Genomic DNA, 27,520 nt, shown 5'->3' on the forward strand with positions numbered 1-27,520 from the left:
TGGATGCGAGGAGCCTGGAAAACATGGCAGGAGTGCACGTGGGGGGTGTGGACTGAGAGTAATAGGGATGCGATCAAGTAGCTGCACAACTGCCAGTTCACTTGCATCTGAAAGCTGACAGTCGGCTTGTCAGATTTACACAAAACACCCCAAAGTGACTGACGTACAGTAGTTTCTAGATTGTTGGCAGTAAAAGGGTTAATACTTTCACTGTCCCAATACAAGATGAGTACTCCTAATCTGAATACTTGTTCTGGGACAGAAAATACTGAAACTATTGGATCACCATGCATTTTGCATTTTCAGAAAGAGGTCAGCAGCAGCAGCATGGGTGGTTTTCTTAGAACAGGTTTACGTTAAAGATCTCCTATGCAGTGGAGTCAATAGGAACCGTGTCTTTATTCAGGTACAACATCACTCCGCCCATCTAATACACTTGTCTGTCTATTCCTTACAGCCAGTGCACATTACCTACACACATCCTCAGGACAGGAGCATACACTGGAGGTAAGACTTTCATTACCATCAGTTTTATTTTATTTTTGAAAATCGTTTTATTTTAAAAACTCCCAGTTTGAGCAAGGACATGTATTTGTATTCCATAAAAAAAAAAAAAAAAAAAATTAAAAACAAAGACAGCAAGCTAGCATCAGTAATTTTAGGATAGGTTCATGCCACAAACTGCATGCCAGGAATTTGCATTGTGTTTGTGATGTGTTTTTAAGTGCATTTTTAAGAGATTACAGTTGACTATTAATTAGAAAAAATCCTTCTGATCGTGTTCATGTCTAGATCCATTTTATAGTTAAAAAATGCTTGTGAGCGTAACCTTTAAAAAAAATGATCATAAATTTAATGTAAAAATTTCTGCGCTGTGTGTCAGCAATAATGCATCGAAAAAACAATTCCGGCAGCTGAGACATAAGTAGTATAGACAACTTATAACATAGATCATAGAAAACGTATCCAAATGTTCAAAATACAGATAGATAGCAGTCATAACATAGAGGATCATTTCATAATAGAGAATAGTCCATAAAAGATGTTATATTCAGCAGATCAAATAACAGTCTTTAGGGGAGGCCACCATCCCAGTGATCAAGATGTAAAACGATTGTGTGGGATATATATGTATATATATATATATATATATATATATATAGTAGGGAAAAAAGTATTTAGTCAGCCACAAATTGTGAAAGTTCTCCCACTTAACCACTTCAATACTGGGCACTTAAACACCTTCCTGCCCAGACCAATTTTTAGCTTTCAGCGCTGTCGCACTTTGAATGATTGTGTCCAGACAAATGCATTGTCACCAACAGTAAAATTGCACACACACTTACTGGCTACTGTTACAGCAGCTCAAGCACTTCAAACACACAGAAACATCTCTGAAAATATTTCAGTAAATCCGTATTTTGAACGGTTTGATTTTTCGATGAAAAAAAAGATCAAACACTAATTGCCCAAACCTTTAATGTTAATTTTATTTATGTTTTAATATTTTATGTTTTTAAAGAGAGTATAAAGATATAACACAGTACAAAGTGTCTTTATATAAAAGGATTCATACTCATCAAATGGGGTTCTCTTAAGATAACCTAATATAAAGAATTACCAATTGCATTTGTAAGCCTGTTCCCAGATCATGCCATTACAACTGAAAATAAATGTTAGAGTTTGCCTACTACTAATGTAAGAATTAATAAGAATAGAGAGTAGACGTGTATTGCATTGTATTAAACGAATAAAAAGTTATTTGACAAAAAAAGAATAGAGAGTAAATTATAACCGAGGAAATTATATTAATCAATAGGAAAAAATGCAATGCAATTTTAATACAAATGTTACAACATACATTGTATCCAGCTAGAGAACCCTATTCGAAAAAATAGCAGGGATTCTAGCCTACCCAACAGGGAGCCCAAAAATTCCTCAATCATTCACAAAACAACCTAGCCAGTAGAACTGGTTAGGCTGCGACCCTGCCTGTCTCTTCACAAAGAAGGATGTATATGTAGGTAGTTGGTGTCCAATGGAGTCATGCTAGAATAAACAATGCCTTACAAAACAAAACATGCCCCAAACAGGTGAGATCTTATCTTACAAAGTTGGTGGTGAAAAGAGACTAAAATTATTTTTTACTGTGGTTAGGCAGTTTTACTTAGATTTCAATCTATTACCTAATGCTCAAACATGAGCTGCAGATCCCCAAAAAAAGTTGCACCAATGTTTTAAGCTCCTTTGTCACCAGACAAAAAAAAATACCATTTATACCATTTATATGTTTAACCACTTCAGCCCCGGAAGAATTTAGTCCCTTCCTGACCAGAGCACTTTTTGTGATTCGGCACTGCGTCGCTTTAACTGACAATAGCGCGGTCGTGCGACGTGGTTCCCAAACAAAATTGACGTCCTTTTTTTTTTCTCTCACAAATAGAGCTTTCTTTTGGTGGTATTTGATTACCCCTACAGTTTTTATTTTTTTGCGCTATAATCAAAAAAAGAGTGACGATTTTGAAAAAAAATCATTTTTACATTTTGCTATAATAAATATCCCCCAAAAATATATTAAAAAACAATTTTTTCCACAGTTTAGGCTGATACGTATTCTTCTACATATTTCCACAAAGGAGGAAGAAATTAACTCTAGAATGGGTTACTGATGTTTGGTAATTGATTAATTGGCTCGTGCTGTAAATAACTGCTTGATGGGGATATATATATATATATATATATACATATAGATATATATAAATATATCTATCTATATATATATATATATATATATATATATATATATATATAGTGGGGAAAAAAGTATTTAGTCAGCCACCAATTGTGAAAGTTCTCCCACTTAACCACTTCAATACTGGGCACTTAAACACCATCCTGCCCAGACCAATTTTCAGCTTTCAGCGCTGTCGCACTTTAAATGACAATTGTGCGGTCATGCTACACTGTACCCAAATGAAATTTTTATCATTTTTTTCCCCACAAATAGAGCTTTCTTTTGGTGGTATTTGATCACCTCTACAGTTTTTATTTTTTGCTAAACAAATAAAAAAATACCTAACATTTTGGAAAAAAAAATGTTTTTTTTTTGTTTCAGTTTCAAAACTTTGTAAATAAGTAAGTTTTCTCCTTCACTGATGGGCACTGCTGGGGCTACACTGATGGGCACTGATAAGGCGGCACTGATGGGCACCGATGAGGTGGCACCAATGAAGTGGCACTGATGAGATGGCATTGATGGACACTGATATGTGGCACTTATAGGCGGCACTGATGGGCACTGATAGGTGGCACTGATGGGCGACACAGATGGGCACTGATAGGTAGCACAAATTGGCACTGATAGGCGGTACGGATGGGCATGGATAGGCGGTACGGATGGGCACGGATGGGCATGGATAGGCGGCACAGATGGGCATGGATAGGTGGCACAGATGGGCACGGATGGGCACTGATAGGCGGCATGGATGGGCACTGATAGGCGGCACAGATGGGCATTGTATTGTTTTATACTGTACTAATGGATGCCAATCAGTGCCAAACAATAATGTATGCCAATCAGTGATGCCCATTGTGGGCATTCCTGGTGGTCTGGTGGCGTCCCTGGTGGTCCAGGGTGGGCATCCTTGGGGGGGCTGCGCTGATAATCGATCAGCACAGACCCCCCTGTCAGAGGAGCAGCCGCGAGTGAGGAAAAGCCGATCACCGGCTCTTTCTATTTACACTGTGACCAGCCGTGATTGGACACGGCTGATCACGTGGTAAAGAGTCTCCATCTGAGACTCTTTACCCAGATCGTAGTTGCAGGGTGTCAGACTGACACCCCGCAACAACGATCGCCGCGGCTCAAAATCCTGATCACGTCATATGACGTCCGGTCAGGATTTTGAAACCACTATGCCGCCGTACTTTTGTTATAGGGCGGGCAGCAAGTGGTTAAAAAGATGAGAGAGGCCTGTAATGGTCATCATACGCATACCTCAACTATGAGAGACCAAATGTGGAAACAAATCCAATCACATTGTCTGATTTTTGAAAGAATATATTTGCAAATTATCGTGGAAAATAAGTATTTTGTCAACATCAAAAGTTCATCTCAATACTTTGTTATATATCCTTTGTTGGCAATGACAGAGGCCAAACGTTTTATGTAAGTCTTCACAAGGTTGTCACACACTGTTGCTGGTATGTTGGCCCATTCCTTCATGCAGATCTCCTCTAGAGCAGTGATGTTTTGGGGCTGTCGCTGGGCAACACGAACTTTCAACTCCCTCCAAAGGTTTTCCATGGGGTTGAGATCTGGAGACTGGCTAGGTTACTCTAGGAACTTGAAATGCTTCTTACGAAACCACTCCTTCTTTGTGGTGTGTTTGGGATCATTGTCATGCTGAAAGACCCAGCCACGTTTCATCTTCAATGCCCTTGCTGATGGGAGGAGGTTTGCACTCAAAATCTCACGATACATGGCCCCATTCATTCTTTCATGTACACAGATCAGTCGTCCTGTTCCCTTTGCAGAGTAACAGCCCCAAAGCATGATGTTGCCACCCCCATGCTTCACAGCATTCTCTCTCCTCCAAACACGATGAGTTGTGTTTCTACCAAACAGTTCTACTTTGGTTTCATCTGACCATATGACATTCTCCCAATCCTCTTCTGGATCATCCAAATGCTCTCTAGCAAACCTCAGATGGGCCCAGACAAGTACTGGCTTAAGCAGGGGGACACATCTGGCACTGCAGGAGTCCCTGGCGGAGTAGTGTGTTACTGATGCTAGCCTTTGTTACGTTGGTCCCATCTCTCTGCAGGTCATTCACTAGTTCCCCCCCTGTGGTTCTGGGATTTTTACTCACCGTTCTTGCGATCATTTTGACCCCACAGGGTGAGATCTTGCATGAAGCCCCAGATCGAGGGAGATTATCAGTGGTCTTGTATGTCTTCCATTTTCTAATTATTGCTCCCACAATTGATTTCTTCACACCAAGCTGCTTGCCTATTGCAGATTCAGTCTCTCAGGTCTACAATTTTGTTTCTGGTGTCCTTCGACCGCTCTTTGGTCTTCACCATTGTGGAGTTTGATGACTGTTTGAGGTTGTGGACCAGGAGTCTTATACTGATAACAAGTTCAAACAGATGCCATTAATACAGGTAATGAGTGGAGGACAGAGGAGCCTCTTAAAGAAGAAGATACAGGTCTGTGAAAGCCAGAAATCTTGCTTGTTTGTAGGTGACAAAATACTTATTTTCCATCATAATTTGCAAATAAATTCTTTCAAAAATCAGACAATGTGATTGTCTGGATTTGTTTCCACATTTTGTCTATCATAGTTGAGGTATAGCTATGATGACAATTACAGGCCTCTCATCTTTTTAAGTGGGAGAACTTGCACAATTGGGTGCTGACTAAATACTTTTTTTCCCCACACACATACACATATTATATATATATATATATATATATATATATATATATATATATATATATATCCCCATCAAGCAATTATTTAAAGCATGAGCCAATTAATCAATTACCACACATCAGTAACCCATTCTAGAGTTAATTTCTTCCTCCTTTGCAGTGAAGAATGAATGTCATTTGATAGCTGTCTTTCTGAAACACCAAAAACAAATGTATTAGGTGTTACTGATGTGTGCTAAATGATTAATTGGTTCCTGCTGTAAAGGAGAAGTACAGGAAAAGCTTGTTTGGCTATACTTTTCCTGTGGATAACAGGAGTACAGTTCGTTCTGCCCTCCTGTGACCCATTTTCTGACACCACAGGACAGGACCAGACTTGGGCAAGATCACAACCATGGATTCACCCACATGCCTGGACTGGAACCTGGCTCAGCCTCTCAGCGAGCTGCTGAGAGCCTGAGCCAGCCGATTCCTTCCCCTTCACAGCTCAGCGCTCCAGTGAGCAAGACGGGCTGAGCAGAGAGCGGTGACTGACAGTCAGCAGCTCTCTGCTCGGGGAGCTGGGAGAACTGAGCGATGTGTTTGCTCGCTTTTCAGTGTTATGCCCTGTACACACGGTCGGAAATTCAGACGGAAAAGGTCCGATCAGATTATATTGTTGGAAAATCCGATCGTGTGTGGGCTCTGACTTTTTCCGTTGGTAATTCAGACGGAAAAAATTTGAGAGCATGATCTCAAATTCTCCGACAACGAAATCCGATCAGTCTTTTTCCGATCGTTTGTAGAGAATTCCGATCGGACAAAGTGCCACGTATGCTCAGATCAAAGTACGAGAGCAAAGCTATTGGCTACTAGCCTGAACGTAGTCCCGTCGGAATGAACAAACGTCATCTTGTTCCGAACTATCGTATTTTCCGACAACTTTGACCGTGTGTATGCAACACCAGTTTCGGACAAAATCCATCGGAAAAAATCTGACGGATTTTGTGGTCGGAATTTCCAACCGTGTGTACGGGGGCTTAGAGGTGAACAGATGCAGCATCGAACCGTTGCTGCATCCACTTAGACAAGTATGATTCTTAAAAAAAAAAAACATACCTCTCTTTAACCACTAGAGATCCGCGCTATAGCCGAATGACGGCTACAGAGTGGACCTGCTTTGCCGGGACTACGTCTATTGACGTTGTCCCGTGCACGAGCAGCCTGTGCGCCCCCTGAGTCTATGAGACTCGCCTGATCACAGATCGGAACAAGGGGTCGATCCTGACCCCTTACCACATTATCAGCTGTCAGCCAATGACAGCTGATCATGTGACACAACAGAGCTGGTAATCGGCTATTGTTCCTCCTCACGCTGACAGTGTGAGGAGAAAAAAAAGCCGATCACCGGCGGCCGTGAGATGGACTTCAGTCCCGATCACGGCCAGCTCATCAGTGCCCACCTCCCCCCTGCTAGTGCCACCTACATATTAAAAAAGTGCCACCCATCAGTGCCCATAGTGCCACCCATCAGTGCCCACAGTGCCACCCATCAGTACCCACAGTGTCACCTATCAGTGCCCATAGTGCCACCTATCAGTGCCCACAATCTGCCTCAACAACAGTGCTGCACCCTAGTGCCACATATCCGTGCCCATCAGTGTCATCTACCAGTGCCCATCAGTGCCGCCCATCAGTGCCCAGCAGTGCCACCTATCAGTGCCCACAATCTGCCTCAACAACAGTGCTGCACCCCAGTGCCACATATCCGTGCCCATCAGTGTCATCTACCAGTGCCCATCAGTGCCCATCAGTGCCAAGCAGTGCCACCTATCAGTGCCCATCAGTCCCATCTATGAGTGGTACCTATGAGTGCCCCTTAGTGCCACCCATCCGTGCTACCCATCCATGCCACCCATCAGTGCCATCTTACCTGTGCCCATCTTTGCCCATCAGTGCCGCCTTATTTGTGCCCATCAGTACTGCCTTATCTGTGCCTATCGGTGCCACCTTATCTGTGCCTATTAGTGCCGACCTAAACTGTGCCTATCAGTGCCCACCAGTGCCCACCAGTGCAGCCTATTAGTGCCCACCAGTGCCGCCTCATCAGCGCATTTCAATAAAGGAGAAAAATTACCTGTTTGCAAAATTTTATAACAAACTATGAACCATGATTTTTTTTTTTTTTTTTTTGCATCTTTTTTTGTTTGTTTAGCAAAAAAATAAAACTCCCAGCTGTAATTAAATACCACCAAAAGAAAGCTCTATTTGTGGGGAAAAAATGATAAAAATGTAATTTGGGTACAGTGTTCTATGGCCGCGCAATTGTCATTCAAATTAGTGCTGCCTTATCAGTGCCCATCAGTGTAGCCCCATCAGTGTCCATCAGTGAAGGAGAAAACTTACTTATTTACAAAGTTTTTAAACTGAAACAAAAAAAAACATATTTTCCTGACGCCTTCATGGCAGCACACACTGGGTTGTGACTCCGCCCCCACAACCTGACAGGATTGGATTAACTATAAATTTGAAGGGGAGACACCCTGCTGCATTCTCTTTTTTATCCTCACCTGACAGGTTGGACGGACGGAGTTTTCCTGTTACAGATGAATAAGCCTCTACCGCATTCGCCCCAGCAGGTTCAAGCCTCTCCTGTTTGGAAGTCCCTCCTGTACAGTCTCTAAAGGAGCTTCTATGGAGGGAACCCCCGCTCTGGTGGTCTCAAGGGGCTACTGGATTTCTGGCATTACCAAAGCTTTAAAGAAGCTTTTTTACCTTTGCAGTGGACTCCCCTTCTTCCTTTGCCTATTAATTCCTCTTATTTAAATAATATCCATCTTTTATTCCTATAGTAAGTGGTGGTTTATATTCCCTTTTTTTCTCTACCTTTGGGATTGCTGTCTCTTGTAGTCCCTTGTCATGGCCGCCGTTTGTTTCTCCTTCAGTGGTGTTTTCTCTATGCTGTAATTCCAGCCTAGATGGCGCCGTTCGGCCACTCTGAGCACGTGCAGTGCTAGTGTTTTTTTTTTTTTTTTTTTTCCCCCTATGTTTTCAATGTGTGTTCCCTTATCCAAAATGGCGCCGGAACACTCGGGACGCTTCTGTGCATGCGCAGAGCGTCAATTAGCCGCCACAATGGCGCTATTTTCAAATACAGAGCTGTATTTCTCTGTGATTCTGCTGTGCAATCTGCAAAACTTAAGGAAGGTTGCTGCCTCTGCATGTAGATCACTCTGCAGTCTCCAGGTAAGTCCCTGTGGGACTCCTATATATATTATTATTATTGTTATTATATTGTTTCTTGCAGATAAACTTTGTTAATAAATAATATATATATTTATATTTATAAGTGAATTGTGTGTGTGTGTGTATGTGTATGTGTATGTATATATGTGTGTGTGTGTGTGTATATATGTATATATATATATATATGTATATATGTACACATTATTTCTCTCTATATCTCAGACTGTCCTTCACCCCTTTTTTTCTATGGAGTCCACTGCCCACGCAGACCACCATCAGCAAGTTAGGTAAGAGGCTTTACCGGGCAAGGTAAGTATTGAAGGGGAGAAAAAAAGAGTGCCAGACGTTAAATGCTGCATTTTTTTGGCAGCCCGTCTAGATCAAGAGGCGCAAGTTCCAGCCATGGGAGAAGGTCTAGCCATACGCCTAGCAGGATGTCCCGCAGGAGCCGCTCAAGATCTCCTTCATGGCACTGAAGACACAGCCACTCACAACATAGCTACTCACGCCACAGTCGATCAAGTCGCAGGAGATCTCCTTCCTCACAATGTCAAAGCCGCCACACCCAACCTGCAGCAAACGCTTGCTGGGTATGCGGCGCTCCGGCACTGCCAGATAACTAACAGATAATAAAGCCTGTCGCAGACGCAAGAATTGCTACAGACCTCATAAGAGAATCAGTGCGGGAGTCCATACTGGAAACAACAACACCAGCATTAGATAGATATATAAAGTGGAAAGTGCTAATGCGCTTCACCTCACTCACAAAAAAATGTCAAATAAAGGGGTGTATAAAAATCTAAATATACTAAAAAAACTAATGTTAGTATATGTGTAAAAAATACCGAATATACTAAAAAAGTGGAAGCAGCCAAGCAGTGAATAGTAATCTCAGTACTACATAAAAAGTAAGTGTTAATAATTAATGCGGCGCTGCCAGCAAACTATAATATAATATTACAAAGACACTAAATAAATAACCAGTGAAAAAAGTGAATCCACCTCACTGAGTGATCCAATGTGCAATAAGAGCAATATACTAGAAAACACTAGAACTAGTGCGTGTATAAAAACATCATGACCAAATAAATAAATAAATGAATGATCAAAAAATATTAGAACGTGACTAAAAATAAAATAAAAATAAACAGTGCACATAAATACAATAAACAATGTAACGTGCCGACTTAATTAAAAGTCCATAGAATTACTTCGTGAATATATAATCAAGTCCATGCAAGTGACGTGATTTCCAAGCCCGTGATACTCCAGCAAACAACTTCAGTGCCAAACAGGTGCACCAAAACATTTCCCCCAGCCTCTCACCTCAAAAGCTTAGTAAGCAGACTCTGAATACAGCCCAAAGGCTATTCCTTTCTCTTCCATCCAGCAGATAATAAATAGCTGCACATTCCTTTCCCAGACTCTTCCGTTATCTCCCAGTACAGTGTGCGGTATGGAGAGTATGAAATAAAGGACAGGGGGGCTCTCATGTGTAGTAATTCACAAAAAAGATTTAATGAAATAAGTAATCACTTACATAAAGGATAAGAACAGCAAATAGCGTCGAAACATTCGAACTTCCGGTCTCGGCCGCGACCGGAAGTGACACGTGTAACACCACAGCTCCTTCCCTGATGCGTTGCGTCACTCCCTCGTGACTTTCTCAAAGGGTTATGGGATATAACCCTTTGAGAAAGTCACGAGGGAGTGACGCAACGCGTCAGGGAAGGAGCTGTGGTGTTACACGTGTCACTTCCGGTCGCGGCCGAGACCGGAAGTTCGAATGTTTCGACGCTATTTGCTGTTCTTATCCTTTATGTAAGTGATTACTTATTTCATTAAATCTTTTTTGTGAATTACTACACATGAGAGCCCCCCCTGTCCTTTATTTCATACTCTCCATACCGCACACTGTACTGGGAGATAACGGAAGAGTCTGGGAAAGGAATGTGCAGCTATTTATTATCTGCTGGATGGAAGAGAAAGGAATAGCCTTTGGGCTGTATTCAGAGTCTGCTTACTAAGCTTTTGAGGTGAGAGGCTGGGGGAAACGTTTTGGTGCACCTGTTTGGCACTGAAGTTGTTTGCTGGAGTATCACGGGCTTGGAAATCACGTCACTTGCATGGACTTGATTATATATTCACGAAGTAATTCTATGGACTTTTAATTAAGTCGGCACGTTACATTGTTTATTGTATTTATGTGCACTGTTTATTTTTATTTTATTTTTAGTCACGTTCTAATATTTTTTGATCATTCATTTATTTATTTATTTGGTCATGATGTTTTTATACACGCACTAGTTCTAGTGTTTTCTAGTATATTGCTCTTATTGCACATTGGATCACTCAGTGAGGTGGATTCACTTTTTTCACTGGTTATTTATTTAGTGTCTTTGTAATATTATATTATAGTTTGCTGGCAGCGCCGCATTAATTATTAACACCAGCATTAGATAGAGCTGCTCCCAGTACATCTTCAGCAGACCCCCATCTCACTCAGGCATCACAATCTTCCTCTGAAGATGAGGGTCAGGAGATGTCAGTGGGCTTTGATTTTTCCCTGGTGGAACCCTTTGCAAAGGGCGTTAAAGAAGCATTCGGCTGGCAAGATGATGCGGCGGAACCTCCGAAAATACGGAAATATTTTCCAAACCTAAAAAGAGATCCGTTATCCTTCCCATTTATAGTGGAGCTGGAGGATCTCATTAAAGACGAGTGGGAGAGGTCTGACAAAAGATCTAGTCTTACAAACAGATTAGCCAAGATGTACCCTTTAAAAGAGTCAAAAGTGAAGCCTTTAATTAATGCTCCCATCATCGATTCCTCATTAATGTGCCTCACCTGCCACGTCACACTACCAATCGAGGATGCTGTTTCCTTTCGGGATATGCTCGACCGAAAGATGGACCTAGAATTAAAGAAGGCATATTCCATGGCTGGGGGAGCCTGTAGACCAGCAATTACCACAGCAGCAGTGGCCACAGCCATCTCAGGATGGGCATCTAATATAGAAAAAGACCTACAGGATGGCATTGAAATGGGAAAGATTATTTCCTCTCTGCAAGAAGTCAAGCTAGCAGAGGCATCAGTAGATATTATAAGATCTTCAGCCAAGGCTATGCTGGCCTCCGTAACAGCTCAAACCGTGGATGGCCGATACAGCATCAAAAATAAATTGGTGCAGAATTCCATATGATGGCGCAAATCTGTTCGGTGCCAAGTTAGACTCTGCCATATCCAAGGTAACAGGAGGGAAGTCAGGCCTGATCCCCTCCGACAGGAGACCCAAGACACAGAAGGGACCTGTTTACAGACGTAATCTTCCGGACAAATATAGAGAGTCCAGGTCCTACTCTCCTGGTAGGGAATTTAGAAGGGACTGGAAAAACACAAAACCTTCTTTTCTAAGGATACAGAAATCTAAGGCCACCCCGGCAGGGGAACAGAAGGAACTTCACCAAGATCTGGTCAGACCATATAAAGGATTTATGGACATTGTCCACAATCCGATTCGGACACAGGTGGAAATTAAAAAACAGACTCCCACCTAATCATTTCCAGGCAACCAGAGTACCATCCTCAGTACCCCAAAGGATTCTGCTAGTAAAGTACGTAGCAGAATTGAAACAAAAGGGAGCGATCCTGGAGGTCCCATCATGCCAAAAGGGAAGAGGGTTCTACTCTTCCTTGTTTCTGCTAAAAGACAGGGGATTTGCGTCCTGTATTAGACCTCAAGATGCTCAACAAGGATATCAAAGTGGAGGCTTTCAAAATGGAAGACTTTCAATCCATACTTCTAGCAATAAATCTGGGCGATTGGATGCTTTCAATAGATTTATCGGACGCTTATCTGCATATACCAATTCATCCGGCCTTTCAAAAGTTTCTCCGGTTAGCCATAAACCAACATCATTTCCAATTCCAGTGCCTCCCATTCGGCATCTCTTCGGCACCCAGGACATTTACAAAAGTATTGTTACCGTTGGTGGCTTTCCTCAGAGAAAAGGGATTACGCGTCCACCATTATCTGGACGACATCCTACTTTTAGCAAAGGATCAAGAGACGTTGATTCATCACCGAGAGATCCTCCTTACAACCCTCCAGAAGTGGGTGGATAATCAATTGGGAAAAGAGCTGTCTGCGACCCACACAAAATATGATATTTTTAGGGGCAGATCTAAACACCAAAACAAACAAGATACAGCTCCCACAAGAGAAGATCCGGCCTCTGATACAGAAAATGCAGAAGCTGCTATCAAGGAATCACTTACCAGCCAGAGCCTGTCTGAGTGTACTAGGGTCCATGTCCGCAACCATACCCATGGTGCGATGGGCACAGTGACACATGAGAACCCTACAGAACTCATTCCTCAGGCAGTGGGATGGAGTCTCAATGGGTCAGCCCATCTTCATCTCCAGATCGGTGAAGCAATCGATATGGTGGTGGACGCGCCCGAGCAATCTCAGGAAATACAAACCGATAGTCCCTCCAGACCCGGAAGTAGTCACTTCGGGTGCCTGCCAGAGCGGTTGGGGGGCCCACTATCAAGACCAGGCAGCCCAGGGCCAGTGGCATATTCAGGCTTAAGGTTTGGTCTCGAACATTTTAGAGCTCAGGGAAGCCGTTTATGCCTTAAGGGCATTTGCACCATTTCTGACGGACAAGAATGTGCTCATTCGAATGGACAACCAAGTAGCAGTGCCTTATGTTCAGAAGCAAGGGGGTATCAGGAGTGCCACCTTGATGGAAGAAGTTCGGCCCATCTTGGAGTGGGCTCAGATACATCTAACAAGTTTAAAAGCAGTGTATGTCCCAGCGGCACAGAACATACTACCCGACTGCCTGAGTCGAGAAACGCTATCCAACAACGAGTGGTGGTTGAACCCTCGGACTTTCTCCCTCCTTACGGAAATCTGGGGAACGCCGGAAGTAGATTTAGCAGCCACTCCGACGAATACCAAGTGCCACAGATTCCTGTCAAGAGGTTCATTCCCATCGGTGGAGGGAGTGGACTGTCTAGTTCACCCATGGAACTTCAAGTTGGGGTATATATTCCCTCCAACTCCGTTAATTGTGAGGTTCCTATCCAGGCTTAGGAGATCCTCGGTGACGGTATTTACGATTATTCCACTGTGGCCGAGGAGGCCGTGGTTCACGACTCTTACAGCTCAGCCTTCAACCTCCAGTTCCTCTCCCAATAACTCCGGATCTTCTGTCTCAAGGTCAATTTTTACATCCTGCATCAGAGAAATTGCACCTGATGGCCTGGAGATTGAGAGGGCTAGACTAAGAGCGCAAGGCTGTTCTCATGAAGTCAACCCTGATGCAAGCCAGGAAAGCCACTACCAATACCATCTATTCAAAGGTTTGGGGAAGATTCTGCTTCATGGCACAACAGAAAGGATGGAATTCCCTTTCTCCGCAACCCTCTCAGGTCCTGGAATTCCTCCAGTCGGGGGTCAACAAGGGTCTAAGCTTAAGTACCCTAAAGGTTCAGTTATCAGCTCTGTCAGCTAAAACAGATACTAAGTGGGCATTCCACCCATTGGTAATCCAATTTACAGAGCCTATCTAAACATTAAACCCCCCAGGAGGCCAGTCTTTCCATTATGGGATCTTTCAATAGTTCTCCATGCTTTCGCTTCTCCTCCGTTTGTTCCATTTGAAACTATCTCTTTATGGGACTTGACTTTAAAACTGTCTTTTCTCATTGTGATTACATCAGCTAGGAGAGTGTCGGAGATCCAAGCATTAAGTTAGTTCTCTTTCCTGACAAAGTAGTCCTCAGACCTTCCGATTCCGAACACTTCATACCCAAAGTGGCAACTTCCTTCCATTACAACCATCATCCTTCCATCCTTCACGGATGATCAGGGTAATCCTCATCCACTAGATGTCAAAACAACCATCATGAACTACTTAACTGCTACCACCTCTTTTAGGAAAACTAACTCTCTTTTGATCATTCCACATGGAACCAGGCGTGGGTAAGCCGCCTCCTCATGCATTATTGCATCCTGGTTAGTCAGAACCATTAAAAAAAGCTTACTCCACCCAGCATATGGCGATTCTTGAAGACATCAGGGCTCATTCAACTAGGGCAGTGGCTACCTCTTGGGCAGCGTATTGCAGGGTCTCACCAGAGACAATATGCAGGGCAGCAACGTGGTCCTCCAGGAATACCTTTTATTTCCCACTACAAGGTGGATTCTGCTCATTTATCCATGGCCGACTTCGGCAGATCCGTCATTAGAGCCAATTCTTCAGCATTATAAGGAATAAATATTATTTTACTTGCACCCACCCAACTGGCGAGTTATTTCCCAGTGTGTGCTGCCATGAAGGCGTCAGGAAAATGGAAAATTGTATACTCACCTTTCCGTAATTTTCCTTTCCTGACGCATCTTCATGGCAGCACACAGTTGCCCTCCCTGTTTCTTTTGTGATGATATTTACAGAGAATGCAGCAGGGTGTCTCCCCTTCAAATTTATAGTTAATCCAATCCTGTCAGGTTGTGGGGGCGGAGTCACAACCCAGTGTGTGCTGCCATGAAGATGCGTCAGGAAAGGAAAATTACGGAAAGGTGAGTATACAATTTTCCATTTTTTTTCAAAATGTTAGTTTTTTTTTATTTGTTTAGCAAAAAATAAAAACTGTAGAGGTGATTAAATACCACCAAAAGAAAGGTCTATTTGTGGGAAAAAAATGATAAAAATTTCATTTGGGTACAGTGTAGCATGACCGCGCAATTGTCATAGTGCGACAGCGCTGAAAGCTGAAAATTGGTCTAGGCAGGAGGGGGGTTTAAGCCCAGTAAGCAAGTGGTTAAATAATTTGCTTGATGGGGAGATATTTATATCTGAAACATGTATGTTATTCAGATTATGCTCCAGCCTGAAGAAGGGATTTCTGTACTTTGCCTAAAACTGTTGCTATTTGGAACATAACCTGTAACCTTCTCTCTCTTTTTCTCTCTCTCTCTCTCTATATATATAGATATATGTATATAGATATATATAGATAGATAGATATATTTAGCAGATGTTCTAGAGAATAAAATGGTGTTTTTGCATTTTTTTTATGTTGCACGGTATTTGCGCTGTGGTTTTTCAAACGCAAATTAAAAAAAAATACACTTTAATAAATTTTATGGCATACAAAGACAATATAATACCCAATTTTCTGCTAAAATAGAAAAGATGGTGTTATGCCGAGTAAATAGATACCTAATATGTGACGCTTTAAAATTGCACACGCTCGTGGAATGGCCACAAACTCCATAGGCAAGGCTTTAAGTTTAGCGTTTAGTTTAGTTTCACCAGTTTAGCGTTACAGAAAAGGTCTGGTGCTAGAATTATTTGTCTCGCTCTGGCATTTGTGCCATTACCTCAGATATGTGGTGTGATTGCCATTTATATGAGGGTTCTTTAAAAAGTTTCCGCACTTTTTTTTTAATACGTTTTGCAGCCATCCTAACCACAGCGTGACAACTCTTTTACTAAACTGTAAGGTCAGCCAGCATGCCAGACAGACTAGTCACATGACACTCTCAGACACAATTACTACTGCTCCTCCCTCACCATTTCTAATGAAAATATAAAAGTGTGGAAACTTTTGAAGACCCCCTTATATATATGTGCAAGACCAATGTGTGTATTTGCTTTTGTACACGAGCACGGGGGACAGGCACTTAAAAAAAAAATATATATATATACTGTTTCTTAACTTTTTTTTAGTGCTTTTATTGCTATTGTTAAACCCCAGATGTCTTCTCTGCCCTTAAAAGCATCTAATCACACCAAGATTGTTGTGCTCAGATGCTTTCACTCTTTAAAAATTGTGCTGTTTATATCCAGGGAAACCGGAAGTGACAAAAATGCTTGTTGCTTCCAGTTTCCTATACCATAGGGCTCACTTGGGACCTTCTGGTCCATGGTAAACCTGTGGAACCGCCAGCTTTATTTTAGGCTCGCCAGTGGGACAGGAGAGATACCGGTGGGAGAGGGCAACCTCCCGCCTCCTGTTAAAGCCATTCAGCAGCTAATTAGCCACTATAATGGCTTTTACCTAAAAGCTGATAGCCTCCTAAAAAAACAGTCCCCTGCTACTTGCGCCCAAGTTTTCTCCAAATTACCCCCGGGTTCATACATCAATTCTCCTTGCAGATCCTGGCTTTACTGTCCCACCACTGGGTTGTGAGCAGAGGGTTTAAACCTGGCAGTGGGGCAGCCAATAGGAAGTCTTTTTGATCCTGTAGTCCTCCCTTTGCCATTGCTAGGGGTGGGTTTAACAGCAGAAAATCAGATTCCTAGGCTGCACTCTTTCTTGTATAGTCAATTGCAGCAGGGGAGAGAGGAAAAAATGTGGGCTGTGCAGCAGAGGTGGAGTGTGCTGCTGAGTAGCTTAAAGGGACATCATGCAAACTGCAGCACACATGTATTGGGGGCCTGATAGGGTGACCACCCAATACTGGTCCCTCTCATTCATGCCCTGAATCCTGGGGTCCACATGTTTTTGAGCATGAAAGATAAAATTTGACACAAATTACTTACAGCAAAGCGCACTAAGGACAATACTTTCAAAATACTTTCACCTTCAGAATGTTACACCCATATTTAGGGTCTATCATGTTTCAGTTGGTGCCCCGCTTATCATCCCGATCCCGTTCCAAGGTTCTTCTCCCTGTACCAACTGTCACATTTTAAAAATGGCATGGCTGTGCGGGGCTCCAATCACACAGCCACATATAATTTATTCACAGGGATCTGTGAATAGGAAAACTACAAGTCAGGTCTGCCACTGTGGTAGAGGGACTGTGCTGGTAAAGCACCCACATAGTCCAATCATTTACCCACCAGCTTTGTAACTGAAAGCCTGTATGAAGGTACGGGCACAAAGCTGGAGGGAGTGTGCAGGAGCCTGACATTGCACACGTGATCTGCTGATCCTTAGTGCAATGCATTTTAGGATCCTGTAGGAAAAAATAATAAATGTACTTTTTTTCCCCTGAAAAAATATCTGCCTTTTTTTTAAATTTTCCTAAAAGGTGAACTTAGCTTTTAAATGCTTTTTTTTCCCATAAAACATCTAATAACAAATACACGTTCTTATTGTTTTTTTCCTATGAAATTCCTAATCTGTGTTTCATTTTGAAAGTTTCCTCCAGCTCTCTGTGTGTGTGTGTGTGTGGCTCTCAAAATATGGCATGTACAATTGATGTACAAAGCAGGAATGCATACGTGGAGGGAACTCCTGCAGGGACCAGCAGCACAGGGGGAAACACATAGAATTAGCAGCGTGTCAGCATGGACAGGGAGGAGAAACCTCCAAAAGTAAATGCAGAGGATTTTTTTTAGAAATTAAAAGAAAGCAAATATAAGTTTTATTATCTGTTTTATGGGGAAAAAAATAGGTTTTAATGTCACTTTATCAATCTTATTCCACCACGTACAACTGCACCATTTCTTTCTTTTTTCACCGTCTCCACCTCCTGGGATTCCTTCTCTGACCCACAAGGATGGAGGCATTAGGCAAAGGATCCTGCTCAGATTAGTCCTCTTCTTCTGCTGCACCTCCAGTGCCTGAGCTATGAGGCTATAGACTGTGTGTTGCAGGAGCAATATGAGTGGGATTATTATTATACAGATTTATATAGCGCCAACCGTTTGTGCAGTGCTTTACAACATGGGGGCAGACAGTACAATTACAAAACAATTCCATACAGGAGGAATCAGAGGGCCGAGTTTTTTATTTAGGAGGGAGGGTATTTGAATCACTAATCCCTGCCTCATTGCAACTCACCATTTTGATCATCTTTTTGAAAATTGCCAAAATGTTGCATGTTTCTTGAAGCTTCCCAGATCTTGTTTTTGTGCCATAATCACACAGGTTCTTTGATGGCACACTGCTGCTGGTGCATCCTCTGCAGTATGTCCAATGTTGAATTCCAGCACCTGGGGGTATTGCAGATGAAACAGTTGGCAGGAATCTTATGTTGGCACTGCATTTCTGCAGGTCAGTGTTCTGCAATGTTGGGGCCCTTTAATGTAGGCACACAGAAGTGAAGATGACTCAAGGGGGTAAGTTCAGCAACAGTCAGATGTAGAGTTATGCCCCATACACACGGTCGGACATTTTATATTTTTCCGACGGATGTTGGCTCAAACTTGTCTTGCATACACACAGTCGCACAAAGTTGTCGGAATTTCCGATCGTCAAGAACGCGGTGACGTAAAACACGTACGATGGGTCTATAAACGGGCCAGTAGCCTATACCTTTCGTCTCGTAATTTATTCTAAACATGTGTGGCACTTTGTCTGTTGGAATTGTCTACACATGATCGGAATTTAAACGATCGGATTTTGTTGTCGGAAAATTTTAGATCCAGCTCTCAAACTTTGTGTGTCGGAAATTCCGATGGAAAAAGTCAGATGGAGCCCACACACAATCGGATTTTCCAACAACACGATCCGATCGCACATTTTCCGTTGGAAAGTCCGGCCGTGTACAGGGCATTATGCCCTGTTCACACGGTTGGACATTCCGACTACAAAATCCGTCTGATTTTTTCTGATGGATTTTGGCCCAAACTTGTCTTGCATACACATGGGCGCACAAACTTGTCAGAAAATCTGATCATTCAGAATGCAGTGACGTAGTACACGTACGATGGGACTATAAAGAGGACAGTAGCCAATAGCTTTCATCTCATAATTTATTCTGAGCATGTGTGGCCCTTTGTCCCTCGGAATTGTCTACACACGGAATTTAAATGATTGGTTTTTGTTGTCGGAAAATTTTAGATCCAGCTCTTAAACTTTGTGTGTCGGAAATTCCGATGGAGCCCACACACGATTGGATTTTCCAACAACAAGATCCGATCACACATTTTCCGTCTGAAAGTCCGACCGAGTCTACAGGGCCTACGACTTAGTAGGTGGGTAGGATCCTTAGCGCAGTAAGGCAAAAATAAGGCAAGTTCAGATGGCAGTTGGCGCTGTACATACTAAGGTAATCTGCAGCACGAAAGGGGTAGGTAAAGAGAAAATCAGGGTCAGTGTTCTGTGATACTTACAGTTTTTGGGCTTTGTCTCTGATGTTGATGGCTGTTGCTTACAGGTGAAAGTGGCCACAGGTGCGATAGACTTCTTGTGGCAAAGTGTCAATAGTGAATAATGACTCCTTTCCAGGTTTAGCTTGAAGAAAGGGTTAAAAGTTGTAGCTGTTATGCGGGTCAGAGACCCTCTCACTGGATCCCTCGCCGGCAGTCCTGGAGCATAAGCAAGTATTCTGTATAGTGGGGGCCCCCCTTAATTAGAGGTGCAGCAACAGCAGCTGAGGCAAGGGCGACCTGACAGCGATTTTGGTTGGTGGTTGCCCATACTCACAATTAGTTTTGGCATGGCCCCATCTGGTGCAGTTCAGCCTGGCGTGGTTCAGTACAGCTTGACAAAGCACAGCTCACACACTCCTTGGTGAGTGCATCTCCCCCCCAACTGCCCAGCTTCTTCCTGGGCTTTTACTTATATATCATACCCCTGCTTATGAGCCTTGTAGTTGCAGCCCCTCGATTGGCTGTAGGTAGAATTCTCCTTCAAGACTACTTCTCCCAGGCTTTCCCTGGCAACTGTATTCTGATTACAGTCAATCACGCGTTGGCACTGCCATCTTGTGACCAAATTAATTTCTGCAACTCAGTATTAATGCCCAATGTTACACTTACAAAAACTGTATAAAGTGAGATAGTATGATGGTATATACATTATACTGAGAAGTAGGTTTAGGTTGTTTTTTAAGAACAGTCAGGAAAATGGTTTCCTGTTTGATTTCAGCATCATAAAGTCCAATACTATTAACTTTTGCACCATAAACTTTACACAAAATCAACATAAATTGAGCAGCTTGTAACAGATTATTGGAGACCAGCATAATGATTCTTTTCAGATTTACTGAGGTTTAAATAGTACAATGTCAATGTGCCTTGAAAGAGTATTCATACACCTTGAAATTTTCCACATTTTGTCATGTTACAACCAAAAACGTAAATGTATTTTATTGGGATTTTATGTGATAGACCAACACAAAGTGGCACATAATTGTCAAGTGGAAGGAAAATGATAAATGGTTTTCAATTTTTTTTTACAAATAAATATCTGAAAAGTGTGGCGTTCATTTGCATTCAGTCCCCTTTACTCTGATACCCCTAACCAAAATCTAGTGAAACCAATTGTCTTCAGAAATCAAAATGTGGAAAATTTCAAGGGGTATGAATAATTTTCAAGGCACTGTACAATGCCAAAAGCTTTACTTTTGTAAATCTCTAAACCAACTCAAAAAGTTTCAGAATGGTATTGGTAGGTTACCTGACCCACTAACTCTTGGAGTCTCTCATGGCGATGTTTCCCTAAAATTGTCTGACCCTGCCCTTCCCACAAGACCCCAATCAATAAATTAGTTCTCTGTTATGTCTGCATTGCATAGATTTTCTTTATTGTAAATGAACTATTGGTGGAAGATCAGCATTTTCTTATGGCTTTTGTAATGGCAACTGTAGTTGAGCATATCTGGAAAACCCGGTGGTCATATAAAGACAGTGAAGTTCCAGAATGCAAATCAACTTGTCAGATAAAAATAAAAACAAAATTTGAAATATCAGTTTAGCTGACACTTGGCTATAATCTGACTTTTTCCTTTTTGAATGTGCTTGGTTCTCAGATTTGTTTATATTTAACTGGTTTGTCTTTGTCAATTTTTTTTCAGGTATATAATGAAGCCAGACCTACAGTCATCATCACGTTCTCATTATTTTACTATATTTCTCATCCAAACTTTAGTTGCCTTTATGTTATTCAGTTATAATCATATTAGTAATAAACATATCAGAAATGAGGTTTCCATCATGACCACCAACTGCACAGATTCCGCAGCTCCCTCCAAGCCTGAATTGAATTTCACTGTCTTGTTATGGACGTGGCCATTTGGTACAAAGTTCCCTTTAGAAGAGTGTCCAAAACCCTTTGGTACTAAGTGCCTGCTGACAGCCAACCGTAGCTTATATAACACAGCAAATGCAGTAGTTTTTCATCACAGGGATGTATGTGGATCCAGACAGCAGATGCCACAAATGCCAAGGCCTGAAGGACAATATTGGGTGTGGTTTACTTTGGAATCTCCAAGTCATAATCCAAACCTGCACTTCATGGACAAACTCATCAACCTCACTATGTCTTACCGCAGTGACTCTGATATCTTTACTCCTTATGGGTGGTTAGAACGGAATGAAGCTGCTGCTAATTATACGATCCCAAAAAAGTCTCATCTGGTGGCTTGGCTTGTCAGTAACTGGAACCCTAATTCCAGACGGGTCAAGTTTTATAACGACTTCAAGAATTATATACTAATAGATGTTTATGGTCAACAACATCTCCCTTTAGCCAGGGACCAAACAATTTCAGTTATCTCTAAATATAAGTTCTACTTATCCTTTGAGAACTCAATACATACAGACTATATAACAGAAAAACTGTGGAGTAATGCATTTATGTCGGGAAGTGTCCCAGTGGTTCTTGGCCCACCCCGAGAAAACTATGAGAGATTTATTCCATCTGATTCATTCATTCATGTGGACGACTTCTCTAGTGCAAAAGAGCTGGCTTCTTACCTGCTTGAACTGGACAAAAATGATCAGAAATACCAGGAATACTTCAAATGGAGATCAAAACTGAAGCCAGTGAAAGATGTTTCTTGGATTGTGCATTACTGCAAAGCATGTGTAGAACTACAAACTGCCCCTTCGTATAGAACCATATCAAGTCTTGGTAAATGGTTCACATGAAAACATGAAAATGGAATATATCAAAGTGATAAGTAGTAAATACCTTGCGCCAAAAAAACTTAAAAAAATATTAGTAAATTCATTTAATAATAAGAGCTGCTATCCCCCAAACTAGGTGTGTTACCTCTAGTGCAAATTGAAAACAAATGTGATGGGGAGTCATAAATATATAGATTAATGATTATGTCTAGTAGTTGTTACATAACAATCAAAAAGGGAATAATATTATTAAAAACATAAATAACAAATAATAATGAACCAACTATTGGGAGTGCCACTTGCTGGATCAAGTGAAAACTACAGTTGCAAAAAAAAGTATGTGAACCCTTTTGGAATGATAAGGATTTCTGCACAAATTAGTCATAAAATGTTATCTGATCTTCATCCAAGTCACAATAATAGACAATTAGAGTCTGCTTAAACTAATGAACACACAAATAATTAAATCATGTTTTTATTGAACACACCATGTAAACATTCACAGTGCAGGTGGAAAAAGTTTGTGAACCCTTTGATTTTTGAACCTCCTTTTGCAGCAATATCATCAACCAAACGTTTCCTGTAGTTGCAGATCAGACGTGTACAACGGTTAGAAGTAATTCTTGACCATTCCTCTTTACAGAACTGTTTTAGTTCAATAATATTCTTGGGATGTCTGGTGTGAATCGCTTTCTTGAGGTCATGCCACAGCAACTCAATCGGGTTGAGGTCAGGACTGGGCCACTCCAAAAGGCCTATCTTCTTCTGTTTAAGCCATTCTGTTGTTGATTTACTTCTATGCTTTGGGTCATGGTGCTGTTGCAACACCCATCTTCTGTTGAGCTTCACCTGGTGGACAGATGGCCTTAATTTCTCCTGCAAAATGTCTTGATAAACATGGTAATTCATTTTTCCTTCGATGATAGCAATCCGTCCAGGCCCTGATGCAGAAAAGCAGCCCCAAACCATGATGCCCCCACCACCATACTTCACAGTTGGGATGAGATTTTGATGTTGGTGTGCTGTGCCTCTTTTTCTCCACACATAGGGTTATGTGTTTCTTCAAAACAACTCAACTTTGGTTTCATCTGTCCACAGAATATTTTGCCAGTACATCCAGGTTCTCTTGTGCAAACTGTAAACGTGCAGCAATGTTTATTTTGGGCAGCAGTGGCTTCCTTTGTGATATCCTCCCATGAAATCCATTCTTGTTTAGCGTTTTACGTATCATATATTCACTAACAGGGATGTTAGCATATGCCAGAGACTTTTGTAAGTCTTTAGCTGACACTCTAGGATTCTTCTTCACCTCATTGAGCAGTTTGCGCTGTGCACTTGCAGCTATCTTTACAGGACGCCCACTCCTAGGGAGAGTAGCAGCAGTGCTGAACATTCTCCATTTATAGACAATTTGTCTTATCGTGGGCTGATGAACAGCAAGGTTTTTGGAGACACTTTTATAAACCTTTCCAGCTTTATGCAAGTCAACAATTCTTAATCGTAGGTCTTCTGAGAGCTCTTTTGTGCGAGGCATCATTCACATCAGGCAATGCTTCTTGTGAAAAGCAAATCCAGAACTGGTGTGTGTTTTTTATAGGGCAGGGCAGCTGTAACCAACACCTCAAATCTCATCTCATTGATTGGACTCTAGCTGGCTGACACCTCACTCCAATTACTGTATTTGCCGGCATATAAGGCATTTGGGCGTATAAGGCGACCCCCTAATTGTCCAGCTAAAATTTTGGTTTTGACATATACTTGCAGTATAAGATGACCCCCTTCCGACTAGTCTGTCTAGTAGCTTGGGTAACATACTGAAACAGCAATAAGTCTGTGCAATTTAATCACAAGCTTTGTGAAGCAGTGCTGTGGTGGTAAATATCTCATGTGCCCAGCAAAATCCACTGATGGAGGGTCAGGTGCCAGATGGAGGTTCAGGTGCCAGATGGAGGGCCAGGTGCTTCAAACCAAAGCTCCGGTGTTGAATGGTGAGGTGGCCGTGGAAGGAAAAGGAGCCGAGGGGTAGCCACTTTCGGTAACATATTACTGTATACAGTAGTACAGTGTACCACGCTGAGCCAATCACGGCAAGCGATGTATTCTATTAATGAATACAAAGCCTGCTCAGATTGGCTTTGAGGTTCAGAGAGGCGTGGGCTGATGATATTACAACCACTGCCAATCTGTGTATTAATTAATAGAATACATCGCTCGCTGTGATTAGCTCAGCACGGACATTAATGCTGACATATACTGGCATATAAGATGACCCCGATATTTGGGGGATTTTTTTAAGTATAAAAGGTCATCTTATATGCCGGAAAATACAGTAGCTCTCGGAGATCTCATTAGTCTAGGGCTTCACTTACTTCAGATCACATTTTATGACCAATTTGTGCAGAAATCCTTATCATTCATTTTTGCAACTGTATGTGTACTAAAATGATACACATGTGCAGTGAAATGCCCTGATCAAAAACAAATGTACAACCATATGTTCTCAACATGTGCTGAAACAAACAAAAATTCCAATGTGAGAAACAGCAAATTTCTTTCTTCCACTGTATATACAGTGGAAGAAAGAAATTTGCTGTTTCTCAAGGCATTTCACTGCACATGTGTATCATTTTAGTAAACATAATTTTCTTACTTGATCCAACAAAAAGTAGCACTCCCAAGTGTCACTGCTATATAATAGTTGATTCATTATTATTTGTTATATATGGTTTTAATAATATTATTCACTTTTTGATTGTTATGTAACAACTACTAGACATAATCATTAAAGGGGTTGTAAAGTAAAATTTTTTATTTTTTTAAAATAACAAACATGTCATACTTACCTCCACTGTGCAGCTCGTTTTGCACAGAGTGGCCCCGAACCTGCTCTTCTGGGGTCCCTCGGCGGCTGTCTCTGCTTCCTCCCGCAGGTGCTTCTCACGTTAATGCGAGCTCCCTCGCATTGGTGAGAAGCACTGCGGGCGCGCTCCTGTGATACAGCCGGCGGCTATAGCCGCTCGCTGTATCACAAGGCCCCGCCCCCCGGCGCGCTGCGTCATTGGATGTGATTGACAGCAGCGCGAGCCAATGGCTGCGCTGCTTTCAATCCATCCACTCCAGCCAATCAGCGGCCAGGCTGAGCGGCGAAGAGGACGGCGGGGGCGAGCGCGGGATTTTCGAGGGGTCAGGTAAGTAAAACGGGGGGACTGGGGGCGCCGGCAGTGTGAGATGTTTTTTCACCTTAATGCATAGAATGCATTAAGGTGAAAAAACATTTACCTTTACAACCCCTTTAATCTATATATTTAGCACTCTCCATCACATTTGTTTTCAAATGGAATATATCATTTCTGGAGAAAAAAAATTCTTGACTGAAAAAGGGACCCACAAATGAACTCCAAAAATTGTAATACGGAAACATAAATAGTAAAGTATAAAGCACAAAGAACAGTGGCTTATAGGAGCAAGTCACAAATCATCTTCTAGCTGATTTGCAAACAATAAGGAAACTATGAATTGGTTGCGAAGGTGACGGGGTTAATAGAGTACCACATGAACCATCAGGCCATGCGATTTGATCCATATTGCATCTCTAAGAACATACAGTATCTCACAAAAGTGAGTACACCCTCACATTTTTGTAAAAATTTTATTATATCTTTTCATGTGACAACACTGAAGAAATGACACTTTGCTACAATGTAAAAGTAGTGAGTGTACAGCTTGTATAACAGTTTCAATTTGCTGTCCCCTCAAAATAACACAACACGCAGTCATTAATGTCTATACCGCTGGCAACAAAAGTGAGTACACCCCTAAGTGAAAATGTCCAATGACTTTCACGCGGATCATTCTACATATATGTTATTTGGACATTTATATTTATTTTATTATTATTCTTTAATCAGTTTAATAATTTTTAATTATCATGTATAGCACTGCACTGTCTGATTGATATGTTCTGATTTTGAGATTTGGTTATTGACCCTTGGTGTTCAGTAGCTTTTTCTTCAAAAGGGGTGTATTTTACTGTGATGATTTTGTATATTTTTTAATTAATGGCTGTGTGTTGAGTTATTTTGAGGGGACAGCAAATTTAGCTAAGAATACACACAGGTTGACAGGCTGCTCAGACACTCAAGCTTTAAGGATCTCAAGGCACCGCGCACTGTGTATGAGGACTTTAAAAAAGTGTGAAATGAAGCACCTAAACTGAAATCTACTAGGGGTATTGTTTTTTTTGCACCTTAAAATAATAATTATTTTATTATTGCCTCTCTGGATGTTCTTATATTGGTGTTAATGTTTCTAAGATACAAAAAACCTTGCGTATGACTGTCTAAACAGAAAATAAAAGTTGCCCATGGGAACAAATAACGAGTTTCCCTAATGCCGCGTACACACGACCGGACTTTTCAACGGACTTGGCCCGGCAGACAATCCAACAGACTTTGCAGCTGAGGTCCACCAGACTTTCAAACAAACAGACTTGGCCACACGCGATCACTCCAAAAGTCCAACGGATTCGAACGTGATGACGTAGAATATGGAAGTTCATAGCCAGTAGCCAATAGCTGCCCTAGCGTCAGTTTTAGTCCGTCGGACTAGCAAACAGACGAACGGATTGTCCGCTAAAAGCCAAATCCAGCAGACAAATTTGAGAAGAAAAAGTCCGCCGGACCCCACACACGATCGAATTGTCCAACGGACTCTGGTGTACGCGGCATAAGCCAAACAAAATCAATTGCACCATATTATTAACACTGTGACTAGAAATAGTCAGAAATGCTTTAAAGCGGTTGTATATCTAAAAAAACAAACAAAAAAAACATAAGGCAAAGGTATAATGAGCTAGTTTGCACAGCATACTAGCTCATTATAAAATACGTACCTCAGATTGAAGCTCCGACAGGGCCACCCGGTCCCTGCTGAGGGAGCTGAGATGTTCCCCCTGCGTTTGCAGCTCAGGTGCTGTGGGTGGCTGGAGCCACAATGACGCCACTCCCGCGTATGCGTGCAGGAGCCCTCTGTTCCA

General features: G+C 41.9%; 1 protein-coding gene across 1 annotated transcript; it reads left to right on the plus strand.

The window, feature by feature from the left end:
• Positions 1 to 370: 370 nt before the first annotated feature.
• On the plus strand, positions 371 to 25,620 carry LOC143937452 (4-galactosyl-N-acetylglucosaminide 3-alpha-L-fucosyltransferase FUT5-like). The gene is made up of 2 exons (XM_077460809.1): positions 371 to 507; positions 21,432 to 25,620. The coding sequence occupies exon 2, from the start codon at positions 21,439 to 21,441 to the stop codon at positions 22,504 to 22,506; it is 1,068 nt and encodes a 355-aa protein (XP_077316935.1). The 5' UTR covers positions 371 to 507; positions 21,432 to 21,438; the 3' UTR covers positions 22,507 to 25,620.
• Positions 25,621 to 27,520: the final 1,900 nt, after the last annotated feature.

This window comes from Lithobates pipiens, unplaced genomic scaffold, assembly GCF_037356315.1.
Source record: "Lithobates pipiens isolate NorthernLeopardFrog02 unplaced genomic scaffold, aLitPip1_a1.2 Scaffold_10, whole genome shotgun sequence".
In the NCBI taxonomy this organism is placed as follows: domain Eukaryota; kingdom Metazoa; phylum Chordata; class Amphibia; order Anura; family Ranidae; genus Lithobates; species Lithobates pipiens.